This window comes from Thalassophryne amazonica, chromosome 2, assembly GCF_902500255.1.
Source record: "Thalassophryne amazonica chromosome 2, fThaAma1.1, whole genome shotgun sequence".
Taxonomy (NCBI): Eukaryota; Metazoa; Chordata; class Actinopteri; order Batrachoidiformes; family Batrachoididae; genus Thalassophryne; species Thalassophryne amazonica.
The window spans coordinates 35,516,801-35,543,958 of NC_047104.1; the positions used below are offsets into that span (position 1 = coordinate 35,516,801).

Genomic DNA, 27,158 nt, shown 5'->3' on the forward strand with positions numbered 1-27,158 from the left:
TACATGAAGCACCAGCACCCTAAAGACTTGGACATTCAACCAAGTCTTCCAACCATACATGAAGCACCAGCACCCTAAAGACTTGGACATTCATTGTCCTATACTGGTACTGACATGACCAAACATCTCCATTCAGGAACCTCACACCAATGCAATGCAACTCGAGAACCCGGAGGAAAAATATAAAGGATCGGAAATGGATTTGACTATCAGGAGTTGATGCTATAAAATGCTGATCAAAGGATATTAACTGTTTGAATCAGCTGGGGACATCGCTTCTTCTTACCTTATTGCCAGGTTTCGATGCTCGTATCAGTACCAGTCTGTTCTTCTTCTTGAAGGTGCTCTTTAATTCAATACATCTGTCATAGTTTTCCAAGTCAAGCCTTTCTGAGCAGTTCTGTAGTTCCTGGAGGACAAAACATTGTGAGAATAATTACAAATAATGAACTCCAATTAACAAAAAACATGTTTTAAAACATTTATTTATGTCTACTAATGACATTTCTGAGGAGACAGTTACAATATATATATATAACCACATTATTCATGTGCAGCACAGAACCAGAATCTGCAGGTTCTTCTGCTGTGTCAGGATCTAGCCATGCCACACTGAAATAAGTGCAATATTTGTTAACGTGCACCATCCACTACCACTGTGAAATATCCACAGTTTTATACTTACTTTTCTTGTTTATATATATATATCTTTTTTTATCCTACGTACTTATAATTTTTTTAACTTGTGTTTTGAACAAACCTTTTTCATTCTGTTAAATTTAATGTGTCATTTCTTTTCTTCTCCAGACCTTTTAAGTCTGCGTGTGGTTTACTCAGGTTTATATTTGCACTGAAAGGCTTGCGCCTTACCTTTTGTTGTACTTGTTACAATAACAATAAAGAATCTGTATCTGTATCTTCAGCTGTCACAATTGTAGGATCATGAAAAGGTGCAAGAAAGGATCTGATAGATACAACCAAAGAATCTGAAGTAGGTGCAGGATCAATGCTGGCAAGTGGAGCCACCACCACCTCATAGTCAGGAACAATAAGGTCATAATGAGCAGTAGGAATGTGCAGCAGCACTGCTGACTCAGGAACAGGAGCAGGAAAGGAACAGCAGAAACAAAGGAACACCAGACCACTGCTGCCTTAGGAAGAAGAGCAACAAGGGAACATGGGAACACCTTTGCCTCAGGTAAAGGAGCAGGAAAAGAACACTGAACCACATCCACCTCAGGAAATGAAGCAGGCCTTGGACTTTGGCTGGGCTGTAGCAGCATGGAGGCAGATGATTGCAGTGATGTGGAGACAGACATGAAGTTGTGTTGTGGTGTGGATATAAATTTCACTTCAACAAGGCAAACCAAGCATGAGGCACAGAAACCTGGATCAGAGGAACAATAATTTTGGGTGACATTTGGTGATATCAGAAGATCAGAGATAAAGTGATATAAAACTGGCAGGTAACAATGGCAAAACTACATGATTGGGAGAAAAGAATTGCTTAAAGTAAGTGTCACTAGTAAATAAAATGTCAAATGAGATGACTATTCTAAATAAATAAAGAATTATGAAAAAAAAAAATTCTGTATTTCTTTTTAATTTTGGTGCTATATGCCCAGCGAAATTAAGTCACAAACATGGCGAAATAAGGTGTGGGGAATATAAATTTTTGGTGACGCCCCTAAAACGAATAGGGTGGAAAACATCATTTTTACATCTGCCAAGGATGCAAAAAATTCATCGGCGTTTATTTATTTATTTGTCTGTCTGTCTGTCTGTTAGCAACATTACGTCAAAACTACTGCATGGATTTTGACAAAATTTTCAGCACAGATAGATATTAGGCCATGGAAGACTCCATTAAATTTTGGAGGTAATCCAGATCTGGATTCCGGATCAAGATTTCATTTTATATAGACTTTGAAGGATTACGTCAAAACTAGTTCACGGATTCTCACCAAATTTGCACCACAGATAGATACAGCATAGAAGAGTCCACTGAATTTTGGAGGTGATCAAGATCTGGATTGGCGGATGTTAGAAATCTCAGATTGCTCTTGTTTTACAGTGTGAAATCAGTGTTTTTGTGGACTTTGACAGTCAATACATCAAAATGGTTAAAATGTGTATTTTGCAAGGATAAAGCCACATGACAAGTGCTGCTTATTAGGTCGACAGATTTTCCATCCATCCATCCATCCATCCATTTTCTTCCGCTTTATCCGGAGTCGGGTCGCGGGGGCAGCAGCTCAAGCAAAGCCGCCCAGACCTCCCGATCCACACACACCTCCCCCAGCTCCTCCGGGGGAACCCCAAGGCGTTCCCAAGCCAGCTGAGAGATGTAGTCGCTCCAGTGTATCCTGGGTCTTCCCCGGGGCCTCCTCCCAGTTCGACGTGGAGGAGCAGCGGCTCGACTCCGAGCTCCTCCCGAGTGACCGAGCTCCTCACCCTATCTCTAAGGGAGCAGCCAGCCACCCTGTGGAGGAAACTCATCTCGGCCGCTTATACTCGCGATCTCGTTCTTTCGGTCATGAGCCAAATCTCATGACCATAGGTGAGGATCAGAATGTAGATCGATCGTTAAATCGAGAGCTTTGCCCCCCTACTCAGCTCTCTCTTCACCACAACGGTCCGATACAACGACCGCATCACTGCAGATGCTGCACCGATCCGTCTATTGATCTCAAGCTCCATCCGTCCCTCACTCGTGAACAAGACCCCGAGATACTTAAACTCCTCCACTTGAGGCAAGGACACTCCACTGACCTGAAGAGGGCAAAGCACCTTTTTTCCGGTCGAGAACCATGGCTTCGGATTTGGAGGTGCTGATTTTCATCCCGGACGCTTCACACTTGGCTGCAAACCGCCCCAGTGCACGCTGAAGGTTCTGATTTGACGAAGCCAACAGAACCACATCGTCCGCAAACAGCAGAGACGAGATTCTGTGGTTGCCAAACCAGACCCCCTCTACACCCTGGCTGCGCCTAGAAATTCTGTCCATAACAATAATGAACAGAACCGGTGACAAAGGGCAGCCCTGGCGGAGGCCAACGTGCACTGGAAACAGGTTTGACTTACTACCGGCAATGCGAACCAAGCTCCTGCTGCGGTCGTACAGGGACCGGATAGCCCTAAATAAAGGACACCCTGTACTCCCAGAGCACTCCCCAAAGGGTGCCCCGAGGGACACGGTCAAATGCCTTCTCCAGATCCATAAAACACATGTGGACTGGTTGGGCAAACTCCCATGAACCCTCGCGCACCCGATGGAGCGTGTAGAGCTGGTCCAGTGTGCCGCGACCAGGACGAAAACCACACTGCTCCTCCTGAATCCGAGGTTCGACCATCGGTCGAATTCTCCTCTCCAGTACTCTAGAATAGACCTTACTGGGGAGGCTGAGGAGTGTGATCCCCCTATAGTTGGAACACACCCTCCGGTCCCCCTTCTTAAACAGAGGGACCACCACCCCGGTCTGCCAATCCAGAGGCACTGTCCCCGATCGCCACGCGATGTTGCAGAGGCGTGTCAGCCAAGACAGCCCCACAACATCCAGAGACTTAAGGTACTCAGGACGGATTTCATCTACCCCAGGAGCCTTGCCACCGAGGAGCTTTCTAACCACCTCGGTGACTTCGACCTGCGTAATGGATGAGTCTGCCTCTGAGTCCCCAGTCTCTGCTTCCTCTTCGGAAGACGTGACGATGGGATTGAGGAGATCCTCGAAGTACTCCTTCCACCGCCCGACAACATCCCCAGTCAGGGTCAACAGCTCCCCACCTGCACCGTAAACAGTGCTGGTGGAGAGCTGCTTCTGCCTCCTGAGGCATCGGACGGTTTGCCAGAATCTCTTCGAGGCCGACCGATAGTCCTCCTCCATAGCCTCCCCGAACTCCTCCCAGACCCGAGTTTTTGCCTCTGTGACCGCACGGGCTGCGGCACGCTTGGCCTGCCAGTACCTGTCAGCTGCCTCAGGGGTCCCACCTACCAACAAAGATAAGTAGGACTCCTTCTTCAGCATGACAGCATCCCTTACTTCCGGTGTCCACCACCGGGTTCGGGGATTGCCGCCGCGACAGGCACCAGAGACCTTGCGACCACAGCTACGAGCGGCCGCGTCAACAATGGAGGTGGAGAACATGGTCCACTCAGACTCCATGTCTCCAACCTCCCCCGGGATCTGGGAGAAGCTCTTCCGGAGGTGGGAGTTGAAGACCTCGCTGACAGAGGGTTCCGCCAGTCGTTCCCAGCAGACCCTCATGATACGTTTGGGCCTGCCAGGTCTGACCGGCTTCCTACCCTCCTAGCGGATCGAACTCACCACCAGGTGGTGATCAGTCGACAGCTCTGCCCTTCTCTTCACTCAAGTGTCCGAGACACATGGCCAAAGGTCAGATGATACGACTACAAAGTCGATCATCGACCTCGGGCTCAGGGTGTCCTGGTGCCACGTGCACTTATGGACACCCTTGTGCTCGAACATGGTGTTCGTGATGGACAAACTGTGACTAGCACAGAAGTCCAACAACTGAACACCACTCGGGTTCAGATCGGGGAGGCCGTGCTTCCCGATCACCCCCCTCCAGGTCTCACTGTTGCCGCCCATGTTGGCACTGAAATCCCCCAGGAGAACAATGGAGTCCCCAGTCGGAGCGCTATCTAGTACCCCTCCCAGGGACTCCAGGAAGGCCGGGTACTCTGCACTGCTGCTCGGCCCGTAGGCCGAGACAACGGTGAGAGACCTGTCCCCGACCCGAAGGCGTAGGGACGCGACCCTCTTGTTCACCGGAGTGAACTCCAACACTTGGCGACTGAGCTGGGGAGCAATAAGCAATGCGACCCCAGCTCTCCGCCCCTCCACATGGGCGACGCCAGAAAAATGAAGCGTTCAGCCCCTCTCCAGGAGTTGGGTACCAGAGCCCAAGCTGTGCGTGGAGGTGAGCCCGACTATCTCTAGTTGGTATCTCTCAACCTCCCGCACAAGCTCAGGCTCCTTCCCCCTAGCGAGGTGACATTCCACGTCCCAACAGCCAGGGGCTGTGAGCATGGACCGGGCCGCCAGGCCACCCGCCCTCGACCGCCACCCAATCCTCTCTGCACCTGACCCCCATGGCCCCCTCTGCAGGTGGTGAACCCACAGGAGGGTGGGCCCACGTCACTCTTTCGGGCTGAGCCCGGCCGGGCCCCATGGGCTAAGGCCTGAAAACCAGGCGCTCGCGCGCGAGCCCCAACCCCAGGCCTGGCTCCAGGGTGGGACCCCGGCTCCGCCATACCGGGCGACGTCTCGGTCCTTGATCTTTTACTGGTCATAGAGGTTCTGAACTGCCCTTAGTCTGACAGATTTTCCAAAGATAATATTTTGAGGAGGAAAGTGAGAAGTTGTTTTGTAGTGTGTCTTGTACAAACAGCACAAGTGAAGCCCAGAACAGTGTGAGAATGGTCTTCAAAACATGGATCTAATCATGGACTTTATCCTTTCCTTTAGTGTGCCCAGGAGAAAATTCTTAACAAAGCGTGTTCCCTCTCCTGAAAGTGTGAAAGTAATGGCTGAGCTAAGCGCTACCGTTAGCCCCACTGTCAGTGAAACTGGATCCACCATCTACGAGTCTGACAAAGGGACGATGTTTTTCTGTGGAGCGCCACACAGTGGAACAATAATTCTACATGTCTCTGTGTGTGGACGCAGCAGGCATGAAATCTGAGATACCACATTGGTATGTAATCATTGTTATTCAGTCTCATTGAGACATATGCAATGTTGTGGTATCCTCAAGGTCGGTCATCCGGGCATTTAACCTTGAGGGGCGGGTTTTGTCTAACACATTGCCAAACTCAAGACAAATACATGTAATTTGGTCACTTTTCAAAGGGGTCAGAACATTGATTTCTATTTACTCACCAGATGGAGGACTGCGGCAATCTGGTGAGTCATTCGCTAGCTGTTGCCAGAGCACCACCATCTTGATTAGCTTATGACAGCCAGACATAAATAGAAATCACTGGGCATGATCAACGTTTTCAAGAGAGTTTCACCTTAAATCTGCATTTTCCAAGCTATTACTGTGCTGTTACATTTATTCAAGCTCAGTCCCACATTTGTACAGCCATTATTAGTCAAAACAAATACAGAAGAGGATCAGACTATTCATTCAAGTTTATTGACTTGAATGAATTTCTTGGTCCCAGTCCAGATGTTGTGAAGCAAGACAGAAAATAATACCATCAGTTTTGTTGTGTGGGCCGCTGAAGAGGAGGTACTGCTGGCCCACCACCACCAGAGGACACCCTGCCTGGAGTGCGGGCTCCAGGCACAAGAGGGCGCTGCCGCCTCACAGGAGCAGCCGGGGTGACAGCTGTCACTTATCACCTACGACAGCTGTCACCAATCATCTGATCTTCAGTAGTATATCAGCAAGACGACATCTCCACCTCGTTGCCGAGATATCGCTCTACCTAGGAGGTAAAGTGCTCAGCCGATTGTGTTGTCTTCCCGACAATAATACTTTGTTGCTTTGTGTGTTTAATAGCAGACAGTGAGTATTTACAGCTGGAGACTGTGTTGGACTTTTTCCCTACCTCTTTGATAAGTACTCACACTCCTGCACTTACCAGTTTCTGATGAGAGGTGGAGGTGGTTTTCCCACCATACGTGTTGCTGGGTGCAAACGCATCCACATCTAACTGTTTTTTGTTCCTCGCCAGCAGTACCAGATCCGACAAGCGGAGGCAGTGGCCACCTGGGAGTTCGGGACATGGCGGCTCCAGTATTCCCGGGGTTCGGTGGCGGAGGAAATCGTGTGGTTCCGGTTCTGCTTTGGACGGACGTCTCTTATCTTCGAGCCTGCCCACGTGACACATTTTTGTGAATTGACTTCATTGCTTACTATTGTGATCTGCCGTGTTTGTTGTGCTTATTCACAATAGTAAAACGTTGTTATTTGACTTCCTCCATTGTCCGTTCATTTGCGCCCCCTGTTGTGGGTCCGTGTTCCTACACTTTCACAACAAGTTTGCCAAACACACTATATCTGCCACAATACGAGATATGAGTCTGATCCTTAATTCATTTCATTATGCAATTAAGTTAAATATGAGAAATAATCAGGGGTGAAAGTAAGAGCTTTAAGCGCTCGCATGATATTACAGATATTAATATTGACTTCCGGTGACGTCATGATGGAGTAAACAGCCTGATTCCATAGCTCCGGGGAAAGAGCCCAAAACTAGTGAAAAAAGTCTATATTCTTATCTGCAAATCAACGAAAAATATTACAAAACTATGTCTACAACTTGACGACAAACAGAAAACAAACACATGAGTGCCAAAAAAGGGGACAAACAGGAACATGCCGAGAAGGAAGCTTTGGACCTGAGCGACCCCGAAGACAACATGGCGCTCGTGATCGAGGAGTTAAGAAACTTCAGAGAAGAACATGCAGAGGCCTCTAAAGACACCAAGCCTACCCTGGCAAGGGTGGAGATAACTCTGAAAGATGTGGTCAACCGTACAGATAAGCTTGAGCAGGAGGTGGTTAATATACAGCAGAGAGTGAGTGAGAACGAGGACCACCTGCAGCGTCACGAGAGAGCCATCCGTCACCTGTTACACTGAGAAGTCAAACTATTTGCAAAATGTGAGGACCTTGACTCGAGAGCAAGGTGCAATAATTTGCATATATGGTATAAAACAAGGCGAAGAGAAAATGATACAACGCACCTCACTCAATCTTCCCGCAGACATGGATCTGGGCACTGAGAAGGCGCACCGCTCCCTCATGGCAAAGCCTAAAGATTCGACACTGCCAAGATCATTCATCATCAAATTTCTGGATTACAGAGTGAAGGATAAAGTTCTTCGAGGGGCGTGGAAAGGTCCTGGAGTCATGTATCAGGGCCAAAGAATATTCTATGACCAGGACTACACCGCGGAGGTACAGATAAAATGCAAACAAGTACGGGATGTTATTAAACAACTCAAAGAAAATAAAAATTGTGTCACCGTTTCGGACACAGCTGAGAATCTACTTGGACCAGGGAACGAAGACGTTCTCTACACTGATGGAAACAGCGCCGACCCTCAAGGAGATGGGAATACGCATAAAGGTGGATGAAAAAGAGGACCTCTGGCACACACTGTTACACACAGGCTGGGGCACCACATCCAGGGTCACCACCGGAGATGCTGCATTGAGCGTTGCGGACCTACAAGTGTTTGTGCAAGCTGACGAATAATGAAAGATTGAGTTTTGGACAACAACATCAGAGATATGCAGATGGTACAGTAAGAACAGACAACTAGGCTAGTATATATATATATATATATATATATATATATATATATATATATATATATATATATATATATATAGGTCTGTTAGAAAAGTTTCCGACCTTTTTATTTTTTTCAAAAACTATATGGATTTGAATCATGTGCATTTGCATCAGCCAAGCTTGAACCTTCGTGCACATGTATGAGTTTTTTTACGTCTGTTGGTTGCGTCATTCGCCTGTGGGCAGGCTTTGAGTGAGCACTGGTCCACCCCCTTGTCGGATTTTCATTGTCAGGGAAATGGCTGAGCGACTGCCGCTTTGCTCCATGAAAATGTTTTCAGAAACTGTGTGAGACAGCCAGGTGGAAACCATTCGGAAAATTCAGATGGCTTTCGGTGAAGATTCTATTAGCGTCACACAGATTAAGGAGGATTACAACCGGATTAATGATGGCCCACAGTGGCGGAGGGCGCGCCGTGCTTCGAGCGGCCATCGACAGGCTGAAACGACCAGATCATTTCCAAAGTGAAGGCTGTGTTGATCCGGGACATCGTGTGACTACCAGAGAAATCGCAGAAAATGTGGACATCAGCACTTTTGCGGCACATTCCACTGTTACAGGAGATTTTGTAATGAAAGACGTGCGGAGGAATTCATGCGTCGGGACGGAGCCGCTCATGGCGCACAACAAAAAACACCTCCGTGTTGGAAGTCTCACAGGACATGTTGTGGCATGCCCAGCTGTTACACAATTTCTCGGATACTCACTCGACTGAAAAGCCACCGAAAGCCGTCTGAATCTTCCGAATGGTTTCCAACACGGAGTTGTTTTTTGTTGTGCGCCATGAGCGGCTCCGTCCCGATGCAAGAATTCCTCCGCACGTCTTTCATTACAAAATCTCCTGTAACAGTGGAATGTGCCGCAAAAGTGCTGATGTCCACATTTTCTGCGATTTCTCTGGTAGTCACACGACGTCCCGGATCAAGACAGCCTTCACTTTGGAAATGATCTGGTCGTTTCAGCCTGTCGATGGCCGCTCGAAGCGCAGTGCGTCCTCAGCCGCTGTGGGACGTCTTTAATCCGGTTGTAATCCTCCTTAATCTGTGTGACGCCGATAGAATCTTCACCAAAAGCCATCTGAATTTTCCAAATGGTTTCCACCTGGCTGTCTCACACAGTTTCTGAAAACATTTTCATGGAGCAAAGCGGCAGTCGCTCAGCCATTTCCCTGACAATGAAAATCCGACGAGGGGGGTGGACCAGTGCTCACTCAAAGCCTGCCCACAGGCGAATGACGCAACCAACAGGCATGAAAAAACTCACGCATACGCACGAAGGTTCAAGCTTGGCTGATGCAAGCGCACGTGATTCAAATCCATATAGTTTTTGAAAAAAATAAAAAGGTCGGATACTTTTCTAACAGACCTCATATGTGTGTGTGTGTGTATATATATATATATATATATTTTTTTTTTTTTTACTTATTTATATGTCAGGCCATTATGCTCAAGAAGCCCCCCCCCCGCTTAATGGGAGATAAGTGGACTCTTTGTTTTATAAATATATATATATTTTGTCTCATTTGTTTTGTGCGAGAGCAACTGTGACTGCAGTTTTTTGCTGTCGGAGCGTTGCTTCTACACTGAGTGTTCAGCATGGAGGGTTTTTGTCACGCCCCTCTGTCACCAGGTTAACCATTTATGAGGAGGACTGTTTAGCTCGTTCAAATTTTTGGAGTCTGTTTGTTGTGTGGTTCACAATTTTTGCTGTTTTATGTGTTAATACAATGCAACTCAAAGGGCAAGTTATTAACAGGAACACAATTTGCTACATGTGTGATACTTATGAGAAAGTAATGAGGTAATGCTTCCTGAAACCTGGTACAAATTTATGGGAAAGCTGATAGTAGTCACATATAATGTCCATGTTTTAAATCATCCTGTAAAAAGAAAAAAAAATTGAGCCAACTAAACAGATTACAATGCTCCTGTTGTATGGCTGGGGGGCCTGGCTGCCTTTTTGTTTCTGTCTTTTGTTTTTCCTTCCAGGTGGCTTGCATTTGGGACTGAGTGGCTGTGTTGCTGAGGTTATCAGGACCTCACCCTGATCACCTGCGGCTCGTCAGGACTCACAGCTGTGGTGCATCTATATGGATTGGAACATGGTGGCATTTAAGACTGGAGTGTACAGTGTGTATTTGCCAGAGACTCGACCTTGTGACCAGACGGGTGAGATCGTCGTCTCGGGAGCCATCTCATCATCAGTGGATGCAGAGAACGTCCAGGGTTTGATGCACGGTCTGTGAAAGAGGAGGGGGTGAGGTCTCACGCTCGTCAGCACACTTCCTGAGGTACGTTAGATTTTGTGACTAACATTTATACAGTCAGTAAATGTGGTGTCCCTCACACCTTTTTATATTGAGCTGTATGTTAGTCATGTATCGGCTTCCACTGCAGTGGAGTTTTGTGAACTGGATGTTCCATGCCTGCAGGTTGGGAAGCTGATTAGTAATCAAGCCAGGAAGTGTTTGCTGTTTGTACACCTTTAAGTGTTCTCTCTGTGTGTAGAGTGTGGACTCACATAATGGTTCCTTCTTTCACAGACTCGGTTTGTTGCGGCCACCTGGGGGGTGTCGGCGGGGTCCTTGGGTCCGAACAGCTTCTGGCTCCGGACCGTTAGCGCTGCTGGGAGCGCACCACGCCAGACCGCACTTTCTTTTGTTGTTTTTTGTATCACTGTTATGTATTAAATTCAGTTAGCCTTTGTACTGTGCTCTGCTTATTTCATACTGGGTCCTTCAAACGCTGGTCGGTTCTCCGAACTGCGTCCGACACATAACAGCTCCATTGCATTACTGCAAGAAACCCATTTAAGTGAACTAGAATATAAAAAACTCAGGAGAAAATGGGTTAGCCAAACATATCGTGCTTCATTTGGAAAACAAAAGAAGGGTAGTGATTTTAATAAGTAGGTCACTGGCTTTTTCAACTGAAAAGGTAATTCAAGACAAATTAAGGAGCTATTTAATGGTATTTGGCTGAGTAGGGAGGAAGAAGTGTCTGTTATGAATCTGTATGCTCCAAATGAATATGATGAAAAAATTTTCAAAGATATTGCAAACATCATAGCCAAGTGGTTAGTGGTGGCCAAGTGGTTAGTGCGCTTGGTTTCAGTGCAGAAGGTTCCCGGTTCAAATCCCACCCCTGCCACATTTCTCCATGTGAAGTGGAGATGCATCAGGAAGGGCATCCGGCATAAAACCTGCGTCAATTCAGCAAGCAGATCCACCTTGGATTTGCTGTGGCGAACCCGAGTGCAAACAAGGGAGCAGCCAAAGGGACTTACTATTGCAAACATCATAGCAGAGAATAGTAAAGGGATAATAACAGTGGGGGAGATTTTAATGCTGTGCAAGATGGTAAGTTAGACAAAACACCTGTGGAAGTGGGCCAATAAAATAAGAAAACAAAGATGCTTAACAACTTGATAACGGAATTGGGACTGGGTGATCTGTGGAGATATAATAATCCAAGAAGGAAGGATTTCACTTTCTTCTCTAATGCCCACAGCAGTTACTCAAAGATAGATTTTTTTTCTTCATCTCCCAACAACATATGTACAAAGATAGATGTGCCAGATAGAATCTATAACACTAAGTGACCATGCACCTGTGATTTTGCACCTTGACTTGGGTAGGGAGAATGTCTTTAATTATTGGAGATTGAATGTCTCCTTGCTTCCTAACTCAGTAGTAGTTCAAGAGCTAAAACAAACTTTGATAGAGTATCTGGAGATAAATGACACTGGAGAGGTTAGTTCACCTACTCTGTGGAGTGGAGCTAAAGCAGTGATGAGAGGCAAGATTATTCAAGTATCTTCTAGATTAAAGAAACAGCGCTTGGAGAAACAAACCACTCTTGAAAATGAGATAAAAGTTATTAGAAAGTGGACATAAGAATTTAGGAGTAAATAATATATTAATAAGACTAAAAGAAGCTAGAACTTAACTAGACTCAATTCTTACATACAGAGCTGAAGGGGCCTTAAGATTCACCAAACAAAAATATTACGAAATGGGAAACAGGGCAAGTCGACTGTTAGGTTTTCACATTCGCAAAGCACAAGCAGACAGAATGATTCCTAACATAATTGACCCTACTCTTAAGATTAAGGTATATCGGCCAAAAGAAAGAGCAAATGTGCTTGCATCCTATTATAGAAAGCTTTATGAAGAACCAAATACAATGAAGGATGAATGGAAAGAGAAGTGTGACAGATTTCTGTCTAACTTAAATCTCCCAGTACTATCCAGAGAACAGGCACCAGGCATGGTCACAGACATAACTTAGAGCGAAATAAGAGGGGGAATTAAAAAGTTAAAAACAACAAATCTCCGGGAAGCCCATTGATTTGCGGAGATTTGTTGTTTTTTAACTTGAACTTGAACTTTTAGTACCATTACTGACTAGGGTTTTTAACTATACACTTAAGAACGGTGATATGCCTGACTCATGGTCTGAGGCCATAATTTCAGTCATCCGCAAAGAAGCGAAGGATGCAACATGTTGCGATGGATACAGACCAATCAGCCTATTGTGCAATGATCTAAAATTGCTTACCAATATCTTAGCCAAAAGCACACAAAAATGTATACAAAAACTCATTCACCCAGATCAAACGGATTTTATTCCAGGCTGATATAGTGCCAATAATATAAGAAGAACTTTAAATGTTATAACCAAGGCCAAAAACAATAAGGAAAATTCAATGTTTATCAGATTTGATGGCCAAAAAGCATTTGATACGGTTGATTGGCAATTTTTGTATAAACCTCTGTCAGCTATGGGCTCTCATCCACAGTTTGCTGAATGGATAAAAATAATATACACAAATCCTAAATTTCATATAAGAGTAAACGGCTGTTGCTCTGATTTCTTCTATTTAGAAAGAGGAGTCCATCAGGGCGACTGTCTCAGCACCTTGTTATTTGCAATTAATATACAGCTGCTCGCAGCATCAATCAGGATGAATGAAAATATCAAAGGCATTGTAGATATGAATAAAAAAGAACATAAGATTTCTCACTTTGCTGGTGATATTTTAAGCTATATTAGTGACCCTGCCATATCTATAACTCCTCTTATAAGAACTTTAGAGGACTATGGCAAGTTCTCTGGCTATCGAATAAATCAATCAAAATCAGAAGTAATTATGTTAAAAGGACAGTGTCCCACAGATCTAATGGGCAGGTATAACTATAAAATGTCTAATCAAGGATTCAGATATCTTGGAATTATATTTACTTCACAAATGTCACAACTATTTAAAGTCAACTATGGTAAATTGATGGATGAAATAAAAAAAGATCCTACAAGGTGGGAAATCTTGACTCTCTCACTTGTAGGGAGGATAGAAACAATGAGAATAAACATACTGCCAAGATTACTTTTTTCTGTTCCAGATACTCCCTCTGAAAATTCCAAAAAATTTACAACACTCAATAAATGGCTTTCAAAATTTATATGGCAGAATAAATGTCCAAGGATTAGACTTAAAGCCCTTATGTGTCCTAAAGAACATGGGGGACTAAATATCCCAAATCTAAAAATTACAATTACGCTTTTGGCATGGGTCTGTAAAGACTAGGGATGGGCAACGAAGCCTTGTGAGGCTTTTGAATCTTCTTCCTGATTGAATCACAAATAGGTTCGAGGCATCAAAGCATCAGGGACAACTGGCGTCATCTGGTGGCTTGCTGAAATTACAATATGCAAAAAAACAAAAAAACAAAAACCCTAATGAAACAGTACTGACACATCCGTAGAAATGCAACTTATCTCAACTTGAGAATAAATTTTATGACCAGGAGAATTCACTGTCTTACTTGATTATTAAAGAAAGTGAATATGTTTACCCGATTGTTTTTTGTCTATCATGTCTTTTATGTGTACTAATTGCAGAAAGAAGGCAATTTCTCTACCCATAGCCCAGAAATAGCCTATAGTTTAGGGCTGAAACTATAGCTGACAAACGCCACATAGATGGTGTTGTCATGATGGGAATGAGTTCAGGGTGGGGAGTGCACTTTTAGTCAGTGGGCTAAATATTCACTATAGGTGGCTTGTGGAAAAGTGCTTGTGCTATAAACAGACACTCATGATCTTTTCTTGATTTCAGCGTTGTCCATAGGCAAGAAACCCAACCGGGACATTTTCGTGTCTTTTTATCCACTGGGACAGCGGCGTGTTTCAGACCACTCTCAGCGTACCAGTGACGTATGATGCTCCTCACGTCATTAGTCACGTGGTGGACACAAGCTCCAACATACCATGTTGGACCATGTTACTTTGAAAGGAGTGATACAAGCTTCGGTGCATCGGTACAATTGTCACATCCTTAGTAAAGAGGACGAATCCACACTGGGTAGCAGTGGTGGGCACAGTTCTGCTAATCCGCTAACCGCTAATTATCAAAGATAACATTTTCATTATCAGATTAACTTTTCAGATAACTTTGAAAACCATCATCAGACCAATTATCTTCCAATAAGTTTCAGTCCGATAATTTTAAGACTGCTAATATTTTTGCAGACATAACTTTTCGTAGTAGATGCACAGTTCTATCCTCTACAAACAGAGAAGAACTGGTTCTAGAAGAAACTGATCTATCCTCTGCAGGAAAAGGAGAACTGGACATAGGGGAGGAGAAGGAGAAAAAAGAGGAAAAGGGGGAGAGAAAAAAACAAAAAACACTCATTTCTTTTGACCCCAAAATGAAACACTGGCAATATCACCCAAGTCAACCAGAGGCATAAAGTTTTAACTTATGGTTAAAATTTTAACCAAACTAATTTCGGATAAGTTATTTAAATTAACGCCATGTCTGAAGTTTTATAAAGTAAAAATATCAGATATATGTTTTAGTTTTAAAGTACTGCACTAATTTTGGAGGTTTTAGTGTGGACATGCTCTGCCCAGTGCATTATGGGTACAGTCATGACAGGAGAAATGCATTTGAGACACTCAACAGCACGGACAGCAGCATTAAACTCTTTGTATATTGTGCCTAAAACTCTTGTGAATATATTCTCTGGGTTTATAGACATTGTTATTGTGTTTGTTTTATGTTAAAACGCTAGAAGAAGCCCAGGTTGCTTCTCCAAAAGCCGAAAAGTCTGTTAAATTGTAATTCAGGCCATGATATAACCGGTGTCAAAATGCATAGAGCACTGCCATCTACTGGCGACCGGTTATATCACAGTGTTGTCAACCGCAGGATTTTAAAATTATTTGTAGGTTTCCAAAACCTGAGAGATAAAATAAATCATAGATCTGACAGGTTTAGTGGTACAGTGTGTGGTGTCAGCCACACGGTAAAAACAACACACAAAAACAAATTTCACACACGAACATTCCCAGGTCAAACACCCCGCTTTCTGATTGGCTGCATGTCACATTTAGCTCCTCACGCCCTTCTGAGCAGATCAGAATGCTCTTACAAACCACACACGGCAGGAATATCTGATAAGATTATATTTAGCGTCATCACGATTGTCGGGGCACCCTTAAGATTGTCGGAAGGGGAAGATTGGGTCCGATATCGGCCTAATTATCTTGCCATGTGAACCAGGCTTGATGTTATGACGCCTCACGGAGCGACTGATTGATTCATTGTGTTATGATGCCACATGGAGCGACTTATTGATTCGTTGTGTTATGATGCCACATGGAGCGACTGATCGATGCGTTATTGACACTGCACCACAAAGTTCAAAGACCAAAATACCAACATTCTGGGTGCAATGAACATGTTTTCACTATTATTTGATTTCTTTGTGTGACTGACATCGTTATTCAAGCATTCAAAAGGTGATTCCTCTCGCCACACAACTCCAACCACACACGAGAAAGTTTTTTGACAGTTCTTGTGTTGTGTGGGCCGCTGAAGAGGAGGTACTGCTGGCCCACCACCACCAGAGGGCGCCCCGCCTGGAGTGCGGGCTCCAGGCACTAGAGGGCGCTGCCGCCTCACAGGAGCAGCCAAGGTGACAGCCGTCACCTATCAACTGAGACAGCTGACATCCATCAGCGGAGGGGTATATCAGCTGGACGGCATCTCCACCTCATTGCCGAGATATCGCTCTACTAAGGAGGTAACGTACTCAGGCAGTCGCTTCATTTCAGAGGAATAACACTTTATTGCTTGTGCCTAAGACAGCTGAAGACTGTATTGGACATATATCGGATAAGTACCCATATTCCTACACTGCAGTGTTGTTTTTGATTAGAGGTGGAGGTGGTGTTTCCACCCTACGTGTTTCTGGGTGCAGCCGCACCCACATCTGACTGTTTCTGTTCCTCGCCAGCAGTACCGGATCCGACGAGCGGAGGCAGTGGCCACCTGGGAGTTCGGGACTTGGCGGCTCCAGTATTCCCGGGGTTCGGTGGCAGAGGAAATCGGGTGGTTCCGGTTCGACTCGGACAGACGTCTCCTATCGTCGAGCCTGCCCACACGACACCATTGGAATTGGTTTATTTCCACAATTGTGATCTGTTGTGTTTGCTGTGCGTGTTCACAACAGTAAAGCCTTGTTATTTGACTTTCTTCATTGTCCGTTCATTTGCGCCCCCTGTTGTGGGTCCGTGTTCCTCACTTTCCCCAACAGGATATCTCGGCCAACGTCATGGATCCCGAGGGGCATCAACAGGCTGTTGAACGGCCAATGGAAGAACAGGGCACACAGGCGCCCGCAGGAGGAGTGATCGGGGAGTTGCAGCGGATCCTCACTACTTTCACGGCTCGGTTGGATCTTATGACTGAGCAGAACGTCCTCCTTAACCGCAGGGTGGAGGCTCTCGCCGCGCAGGTGGAGGCGCGCCCCCAGGGCGCTGCTGCAGCTCCCCCTCCTGTCGACCCTGTGCGTAATATTGACGTTCCACAGGTCATTCAACGACCCCCCCCCACCTTCCCCGGAAGCATACATAAGCCCTCCAGAGCCGTACGGAGGTTGTGTGGAGACGTGCGCGGATTTCCTTATGCAGTGTTCGCTCGTCTTCGCACAACGTCCTGTTATGTACGCGACCGATGCTAGCAAGGTAGCTTATGTAATAAACCTGCTTCGCGGCGAGGCACGCGCTTGGGCTACAGCGCTCTGGGAGCAGAATTCACGGCTCCTTCAGACATATGATGGGTTTGTGAGGGAGTTCAGAACCGTGTTCGATCACCATAATAGAGGAGAAACCGCTTCAGCCGTGCTACTGTCAATGAGACAGGGGCGTCGGAGCGCAGCTGCCTATGCAGTCGACTTCCGCATCGCGGCTGCGAGGTCCGGCTGGAATAGCACTGCCTTCCGCGCCGCCTTTGTAAACGGACTGTCATTGGTTCTTAAGGAGCACCTGGTGGCTAAGGACGAACCGCGGGATTTAGATGGGCTCATCGATCTTGTCATACGGTTAGACAACCGGTTAGAAGAACGTCGGCGGGAACGAGACGAAGGGCGTGGCCGGGCACGCGCCGTCCCTCTCCCTTCCGGTTCCGACCGCGCTCCGCCTTCCCCACGCTCCACGGCCCCTGCGCTCCGTGTGGCTACAGCTCCCCCTGCTGACAAAGCTATGGACACGAGCAGGGCAACATTTAGGGCACCAGATGCACAGAGGAGGCGGGCCCACGGAGTATGTTTTGTTTGTGGCTCGATAGAGCACCAAGTGAGAGACTGCCCCGAGAGGTTAAACACCAACGCCCGCCCCTAGAGACTGGGCTAGGGGTGGGCCAAGACATTCACGTGGGACACACCCACATCGCCACACGACTCCCAGTTACGATCCTTTATGAGGACTCAACCCTGAAGGCCCCAGCACTGGTGGACACGGGCTCGGAGGGGAATCTGTTGGACAGCAGATGGGCCAGGGAGATAGGGCTCCCTCTGGTGGCGCTTACCTCGCCTGTGCAGGTTCGAGCACTAGATGGCTCCCTACTCCCTCCAATCACGCATAAGACACCACCTGTAACTCTGGTGGTGTCCGGAAATCACCGGGAGGAGATCGAGTTTTTTGTGACTCCTGCTACCTCCCGAGTGGTTTTAGGGTTCCCCTGGATGTTGAAACACAATCCCCGGATCGATTGGCCGTCCGGGGTAGTAGTACAGTGGAGCGAGACCTGCCATCGGGTGTGCTAAGGTTCCTCGGTTCCTCCCGGCTCCCAGGCTAAGGAGGAGGTCAGAGTCCCGCCCAATCTGGGGACGGTGCCGGTGGAGTACCATGACCTTGTCGACGTGTTCAGCAAGGATCTGGCGCTCACCCTTCCCCCCCACCGTCCTTATGATTGTGCCATTGATTTGGTTCCGGGCAGTGAGTTCCCGTCCAGCAGGCTGTACAACCTCTCACGGCCTGAGCGCGAATCAATGGAGACCTACATCCGGGACTCGTTAGCCGCCGGGTTGATCCAGAATTCCACCTCCCCGATGGGTGCAGGTTTCTTTTTTGTGGGTAAAAAAGACGGCGGACTTCGTCCATGCATTGATTACAGGGGACTGAACGATGAACGTTGCCCCTGTTGGATTCGGTGTTCACACCCCTGCATGGAGCCCGTATTTTCACCAAGCTCGATCTTAGAAATGCGTATCACCTGGTTCGGATCCGGAAGGGAGACGAGTGGAAGACGGCATTTAACACCCCCTTAGGTCACTTTGAGTACCTGGTCATGCCGTTCGGTCTCACAAACGCTCCCGCGACTTTCCAAGCGTTGGTTAACGATGTCTTGCGGGATTTCCTGCACCGGTTCGTCTTCGTATACCTAGACGATATACTCATCTTTTCTCCGGACCCTGAGACCCATGTTAAGCATGTACGTCAGGTCCTACAGCGGTTGTTGGAGAACCGGCTGTTTGTGAATGGCGAGAAGTGTGAGTTCCACCGCACGTCTTTGTCCTTCCTGGGGTTCATCATCTCCTCCAACTCCGTCGCTGCTGACCCTGACTGCAGGCTTACTTGTAGTTCCTAGGGTTTGTAAGAGTAGAATGGGAGGCAGAGCCTTCAGCTTTCAGGCTCCTCTCCTGTGGAACCAGCTCCCAATTCAGATCAGGGAGACAGACACCCTCTCTACTTTTAAGATTAGGCTTAAAACTTTCCTTTTTGCTAAAGCTTATAGTTAGGGCTGGATCAGGTGACCCTGAACCATCCCTTAGTTATGCTGCTATAGACGTAGACTGCTGGGGGGTTCCCATGATGCACTGTTTCTTTCTCTTTTTGCTCTGTATGCACCACTCTGCATTTAATCATTAGTGATCGATCTCTGCTCCCCTCCACAGCATGTCTTTTTCCTGGTTCTCTCCCTCAGCCCCAACCAGTCCCAGCAGAAGACTGCCCCTCCCTGAGCCTGGTTCTGCTGGAGGTTTCTTCCTGTTAAAAGGGAGTTTTTCCTTCCCACTGTAGCCAAGTGCTTGCTCACAGGGGGTCGTTTTGACCGTTGGGGTTTTACATAATTATTGTATGGCCTTGCCTTACAATATAAAGCGCCTTGGGGCAACTGTTTGTTGTGATTTGGCGCTATATAAAAAAAAATTGATTGATTGATTGATTGACCCGGCCAAGGTTGCGGCGGTGAGAGACTGGCCCCAACCCACAAGCCGTAGGAAGCTGCAACAGTTCCTCGGCTTCGCTAATTTCTATAGGAGGTTCATTAAGGGCTACAGTCAGGTAGTTAGCCCCCTGACAGCCCTGACCTCGCCAAAAGTTCCCTTCACCTGGTCGGATCGTTGCGATGCCGCGTTCAAGGAGTTGAAACGGCGCTTCTCGTCTGCACCCGTTCTGGTGCAGCCCGATCCTAGTCGCCAGTTAGTGGTTGAAGTGGATGCCTCGGACTCAGGGATAGGAGCCGTGCTGTCCCAGAGCGGGAAGACCGATAAGGTCCTTCACCCGTGTGCCTATTTTTCCCGCAGGTTGACCCCGGCCGAACGGAACTATGACGTCGGCAATCGAGAACTCCTTGCGGTGAAAGAGGCTCTTGAGGAGTGGAGACATCTGTTGGAGGGAACGTCCGTGCCATTCACGGTTTTCACTGACCACCGGAACCTGGAGTATATCAGGACCGCCAAGCGGCTGAATCCCAGGCAAGCCCGCTGGTCACTGTTCTTCGGCCGTTTTGACTTCCGGATCACCTACCATCCCGGGACCAAAAATCAAAGATCGGATGCTTTGTCCCGGGTACATGAAGACGAAGTCAGAACGGAGTCGTCGGATCCCCCGGATCCCATCATCCCGGAGTCCACTATCGTGGCCACCCTCACCTGGGACGTGGAGAAGATCGTCCAGGAGGCCCTGGCACGAAGCCCGGACCCCGGAACCGGGCCAAAGAATAGGCTCTACGTCCCACCAGAAGCAAAGGCTGCGGTCCTGGACTTCTGTCACGGTTCTAAGCTCTCCTGTCATCCTGGGGTGCGAAGAACCGTGGCAGTCGTCCGGCAGCGCTTCTGGTGGGCATCCCTGGAGACCGACGTCCGGGATTATATCCAGGCCTGTACCACCTGCGCCAGGGGCAAAGCCGACCACCGCAAGTCCTCGGGATTGCTACAGCCGCTGCCCGTACCTCATCGCCCCTGGTCTCACATCGGCCTGGATTTTGTCACGGGCCTCCCGCCGTCCCAGGGAAACACCGTCATCCTCACGATAGTGGACCGATTCTCCAAGGCGGCCCACTTCGTGGCCCTCCCGAAGCTCCCAACGGCCCAGGAGACAGCGGACCTCCTGGTCCACCACGTCGTCCGGCTGCATGGGATACCATCAGACATCGTCTCCGATCGCGGTCCCCAGTTCTCCTCGCACGTCTGGAGGAGCTTTTGCCGGGAACTGGGGGCCACGGTCAGTCTCTCGTCCGGGTATCACCCCCAAACCAACGGGCAAACAGAACGGGCCAATCAAGAGATGGAGCAGACACTACGTTGTGTGACAGCCGCGCACCCGGTGGCCTGGAGTACTCATCTGGCCTGGATCGAGTACGCCCACAACAGTCAAGTGTCGTCAGCCACCGGCCTCTCCCCTTTTGAGGTGTGTTTGGGGTATCAGCCCCCATTGTTTCCGGTGGTTGAGGGAGAGGTCGGTGTGCCCTCGGTCCAGGCCCACCTGCGGAAGTGCCGTCGGGTGTGGCGTGCCGCCTGTTCTGCTTTGTTGAGGGCCCGGACGAGGGCTAAGACCCATGCAGACCGGCGGCGGACCCCGGCCCCTACGTATCGCCCCGGGCAGGAAGTGTGGTTGTCCACCAAGGACATTCCACTGCAAGTGGCCTCCCCGAAATTGAAAGATCGATACATAGGACCATACAAGATCCTCAAAATCGTCAATCCCGCCGCAGTGAGGCTTCAGCTTCCGGCCTCACTGCGGATCCATCCTGTGTTCCATGTGTCAAAACTCAAACCGCATCACACCTCGCCCCTCTGTACTCCCGGTCCGGCGCCACCTCCTGCCCGGATCATTGATGGCGAGCCGGCTTGGACTGTGCGCCGGCTTCTGGATGTCCGACGGATGGGCCGGGGCTTTCAATACCTGGTGGACTGGGAGGGGTACAACCCCGAAGAACGCTCCTGGGTGAAGAAGAGCTTCATCCTGGACCCGGCCCTCCTGGCCGACTTCTACCGCCGCCACCCGGACAAGCCCGGTCGGGCGCCAGGAGGCGCCCGTTGAGGGGGGGGGGGTCCTGTTGTGTGGGCCGCTGAAGAGGAGGTACTGCTGGCCCACCACCACCAGAGGGCGCCCCGCCTGGAGTGCGGGCTCCAGGCACCAGAGGGCGCTGCCGCCTCACAGGAGCAGCCAAGGTGACAGCCGTCACCTATCAACTGAGACAGCTGACATCCATCAGCGGAGGGGTATATCAGCTGGACGGCATCTCCACCTCATTGCCGAGATATCGCTCTACTAAGGAGGTAACATACTCAGTCAGTCGCTTCATTTCAGAGGAATAACACTTTATTGCTTGTGCCTAAGACAGCTGAAGACTGTATTGGACATATATCGGATAAGTACCCATATTCCTACACTGCAGTGTTGTTTTGCAGCCGCACCCACATCTGACTGTTTCTGTTCCTCGCCAGCAGTACCGGATCCGACGAGCGGAGGCAGTGGCCACCTGGGAGTTCGGGACTTGGCGGCTCCAGTATTCCCGGGGTTCGGTGGCAGAGGAAATCGGGTGGTTCCGGTTCGACTCGGACAGACGTCTCCTATCGTCGAGCCTGCCCACACGACACCATTGGAATTGGTTTATTTCCACAATTGTGATCTGTTGTGTTTGTTGTGCGTGTTCACAACAGTAAAGCCTTGTTATTTGACTTTCTTCATTGTCCGTTCATTTGCGCCCCCTGTTGTGGGTCCGTGTTCCTCACTTTCCCCAACATCTTGTTTTTGAAAGAAATCTCATCTCCCTAACCGGATAGAGTTGTGATGTCATCACGCGTGCGTTTAGGCACTGTCTAGTGGGATCTTGAAAATTTCTTTCTTTTTTTTATACAAATGAAAAAAATGACATTTTACAAAAACACATTCATTTGTAAACACCAACACATGTTACATTGAGTCACTTGTGTTGGTTTTTACATAGAATTAATGAATCAACCAATCAGTATGAGTGGAGGCTTAGTTACCCATAATCCCTTTGGGCATCTGTGTGGTAATGTTCAAATCTTCAGAATTCGTGCATTATTTTAAAATTAACAGATATGTGTTATATATCACTTTGTACATTTTAAGAGTTTACATTAATGTAATTCTATCCTGAATAATTTTATTTTTAAGGCAAAACCATAATTCAAACCTGTTTTCCATTTCAAGACCTCTGCAAAGGGTCATTGCTGGACCACTGTATCTTATCAGAGTAAATGATGCTTGCTTACAGCAGGGGGCAGCGTGCACAAAGACAAGCACTGGCTCATTTGCTTTTTGGGTTTGTGATTGCCTTTGATTGTATTAGAAGCTTTGGTGGTGTTTAAACTCTAAATCAGCTTCTTAATAGCTGAGAGTGTATGGGAGACAAAATTGAAAGTTATCGGTTATCTGTAGTTAACTTTTCAATTAGCTGATTATCACTTATCGGCGCTAACTTTTTGGTTAGCTGTGCCCACCACTGTTGGGTAGTATGGAACAAGGGGACTGTCCAGAAATATTTCTTGACACCATCCCAATTATAAATCTGAATGCATCGTCAAAGAAGAAAACAGTTACAAACGAATGGATTAAAACTACTCTGTCTATATGGTCAAATATTAAAAAGGTACTAAATCTCCCTAACTCTTTATGTAGACTAATAAGGATTCATCATAACCTGGAGTTCTCTCCTGCTTCGAATTTTAAAAATTGGGCTGAAAAAGGCCTCATCATGCTGGGCCAAATGGTTGAAAGCAGACGTCTGTTGTCTTTTCAGCAGCTGCAACAAAATTATGATATTCCAACCCAAGACTTTTACAAATACCTACAACTGAGGCATTACTTACATAAAAATAATTATCTGGTCTCCTTGCAGTCTCCACCTTCCAGCACAGAATTGTTTTTTTAGGTCAGTAATTAAAAGAACTACCAATAGTAAATATGTTTCTCACATTTATAAAATATTACAACAAGAAGGTACTGTGAACACATTGCACATTAACAAACAACAAACATGGGGGGCTGGAAATGAATATAATAATCAAAAATGAGAACTGGGAACAGACATTGTGGGAGGGACAAAGAGTAACAAAGAGTCCAATCCTAAGGGAATTTGAATGGAAAAACTAAGGTAAGATTCTTTATAACTCCTTTTGTCACTTCCAAATTTGGAAGTACTTCAGACCGGTGTTGGAGGAGCTGTGGTCTTGTCAGAGACCACACCCATATACAAAGTGAAATAAAATATGCCTATATGTTGAAATACCATTAGAGCCAAGTCACATAATACTGGGAATATTTCCTAATGATCTCAGGTTAAATTGTAACTTTCCTTTGCTAAAAATATTACTTTTAATTGCCAAGAAAATTATTACAGTCTCATGGCTCAGGCCCCAGCCCCCCACTATTGCTCAATGGAGGAACAAATTACAAGAAGTGTACCATATGAAGCGAATATTTGTGGGTCTACAAATGAAAATTGGCTCATTTATGGACGAATGGGCCGTGATCCAAAGATACCTCTCAAATTGAACTGTTTTGCTCATTCCTTTTCACTTTTCTTCTTATAATGCAGACTGTATTTTCTTTATGTATATGTGTATGTATATGTATATAATTTAATTATAATTTACCTGTTCTATCTGTAATTATCTTCTGCAATTGTATAAGGTAACTTGCACTGAAAGTTTCTAATGATCAAGTTAATAAAGACAAGTTTAAAAAAAAATATTAATATTAAAGGCTGCTCTTAACCCACCTGTGGCACCACTTTTATGTAGTACTTTGTGAAAATTTCAGATAATACAAATAAAAAGAAACACCCATGCCAGCCAGGGTGAAAGTAAGATTATTCAATAATTTCTGGACCAAGTTGAAAGAAATCTAAAAACACTCCACTGGAATATGGAGTATATCATGGAGAAATTAATCTCATTCGTGTATATTCTCATAATATGTATATGTTGCGGACATGAATGAGCAAAGCTCTTCAGCATCTCACCATGTCATTTAGGTCTAGGGATGGGTATTGAAAAGATTTTATCAATATCAGTGCCATTATCAATCAATCAATCAATCAATCAATTTTTTTATATAGCGCCAAATCACAACAAACAGTTGCCCCAAGGCGCTTTATATTGTAAGGCAAGGCCATACAATAATTATGTAAAACTCCAACGGTCAAAACGACCCCCTGTGAGCAAGCACTTGGCTACAGTGGGAAGGAAAAACTCCCTTTTAACAGGAAGAAACCTCCATCAGAACCAGGCTCAGGGAGGGGCAGTCTTCTGCTGGGACTGGTTGGGGCTGAGGGAGAGAACCAGGAAAAAGACATGCTGTGGAGGGGAGCAGAGATCGATCACTAATGATTAAATGCAGAGTGGTGCATACAGAGCAAAAAGAGAAAGAAACAGTGCATCATGGGAACCCCCCAGCAGTCTACGTCTATAGCAGCATAACTAAGTCTGCTTATCAAATTTATTCCTTAACAATTCCCTTATTGATACCTCTTGTGAATTTTCTGTGTACTAAAAGTAGGCTTTACAGGTTTTCTATGTCAACAACATTTTATTGAGTCTTAAAGTAAATAAATATGAAATTGGCCACTGGATCCTTGATCTCTGGACATAAATAAACTCTACATGGTGGATCCTTGATCTCGGGACCTAAATAGAAATAAACTAAATCTGTCATTTTTGTCAAAAGCATTTTCTTTCAGATATTAATGACATGAATGTTACTCCATACCTTTGAGCTGAGCTCAGCCAGCTCAATGTAATTCATAAAGAACGCAGGGCATCTCATTTTGGGAGGAAAAATATGTTTTAGTCTATTGTAATTTATTGGTTGTATTACAACATTTGGAAAGAGGTGTCATTTGATTTAAAATGGCGATTCGCTTTGAAGTTATTCATTCTGACAGGGCTCAAACTTGACTAGGCAGAGAGCGGCGCAGCATTTGGAGCTGTGTGAACAAAACAGAGGACGATTCTCGTTTCTTGCCTGCAACAAGACAAGAGTCCCAGTTAGTGACTTTAATCCACACAACAGTGATTTACGATTGGCATTTTTAAATGGTTTTGAGAGGTGTTAAGATGCGGACTTGCCGCTTCTAAAATGCATTGAAGCAAAGAACCAACGAAGCAGTGGGTCGGAGCACTGCTTCAATGGCTCAAGCTTCAAAGCAGTGGAGCCATTGCAGAAGCGGTTGATTACAGACCTGGTGCGTGTTATGATCTGATAGTCTGTTTATCCTGGGGTAGCCTGTCAATCTGCGCATCATGCGCGCGCTCGCTGCAGCCCATTGCAACAGCAATATATGCTTTTATGTATGTCCATGTGATGACACCAAGCAGACACTCGCGTGCCACAGTGGACAGTTGTTAGTTCATGTCTGTCCAAACATGGTACGTGTTCCCCAGCCATGATGTCCAGAACTACAGATCTCCACAGCCACCAAGATGCCACTGTGTCTGTTTGCAAAGCCACACTTGTGGGGAACTTAGACAAATTTCACATCCAGCTTGACAGCGATCATCTGCTGACTGTTGTCGTGTTAATAGTACAATGGCCACACATATGCGTGCGTATCACCTGGAATTTGGCTGACACCTGCTGCGAGAGGATTTGATGGGCTACTGTTGTGCGCAAATAGCTGTAGCAACAGGTGTATGAGGCGTTATAGGCAGATACAATTTTACACGTATTGCATACGATTCCTGCTTCATGCGCACTTCATGCGCAATTCGACCAAATTCGCATTATGTGTGAAGGGGCCCTAAGAAATGTGTAATCGTGAGAATGACTTAATGTCATGATGCTGACAAAATTAAATGATTTGTTAAACAGCTTGAAAATGTTTGAGCGTACATCAGTCACATGCCGATAATCTATATATTAAAGGCATGCATGCGTGTGGGAGTTAATTTAGTAAGTTGAATGCAACTAAAAAATATAATTGTAAATACGTTAAAAATACATGCATGACACAAGGACCACTTATTTTCATTGTGGTCAGAGAGAGAGTAATGACCCACCTTATGTCAAAAGTGATTGATGGCCCTGTCAGCCAATCAGAATCGATGACGTCACTATGTCCCACCCTAAGCCCCTCCCCTAGTCCCGCCTCCAAGCCCCGCCCCTATGACATCACAGCCAATAAGAATCGACTACGCCACTAAGCCCCGCCCCCGTTATGACGTCACAGCCAATCAGAATCGATGATGTCACTATGTCCCGCCCCTAAGCCCCTCCCCTA

At 46.6% G+C, this 27,158-nt stretch overlaps 1 protein-coding gene across 1 annotated transcript in view; it reads right to left on the minus strand.

The window, feature by feature from the left end:
• Positions 1-27,158, minus strand: part of plekho2 (pleckstrin homology domain containing, family O member 2) — a 178,971-nt gene that overhangs the window by 18,846 nt on the left and 132,967 nt on the right. Inside the window, exon 3 of the mRNA XM_034184900.1 lies at positions 287-409. Within this exon, the coding sequence (XP_034040791.1) occupies positions 287-409 (123 nt within the window). The remainder of the gene's footprint in view (positions 1-286; positions 410-27,158) is intronic.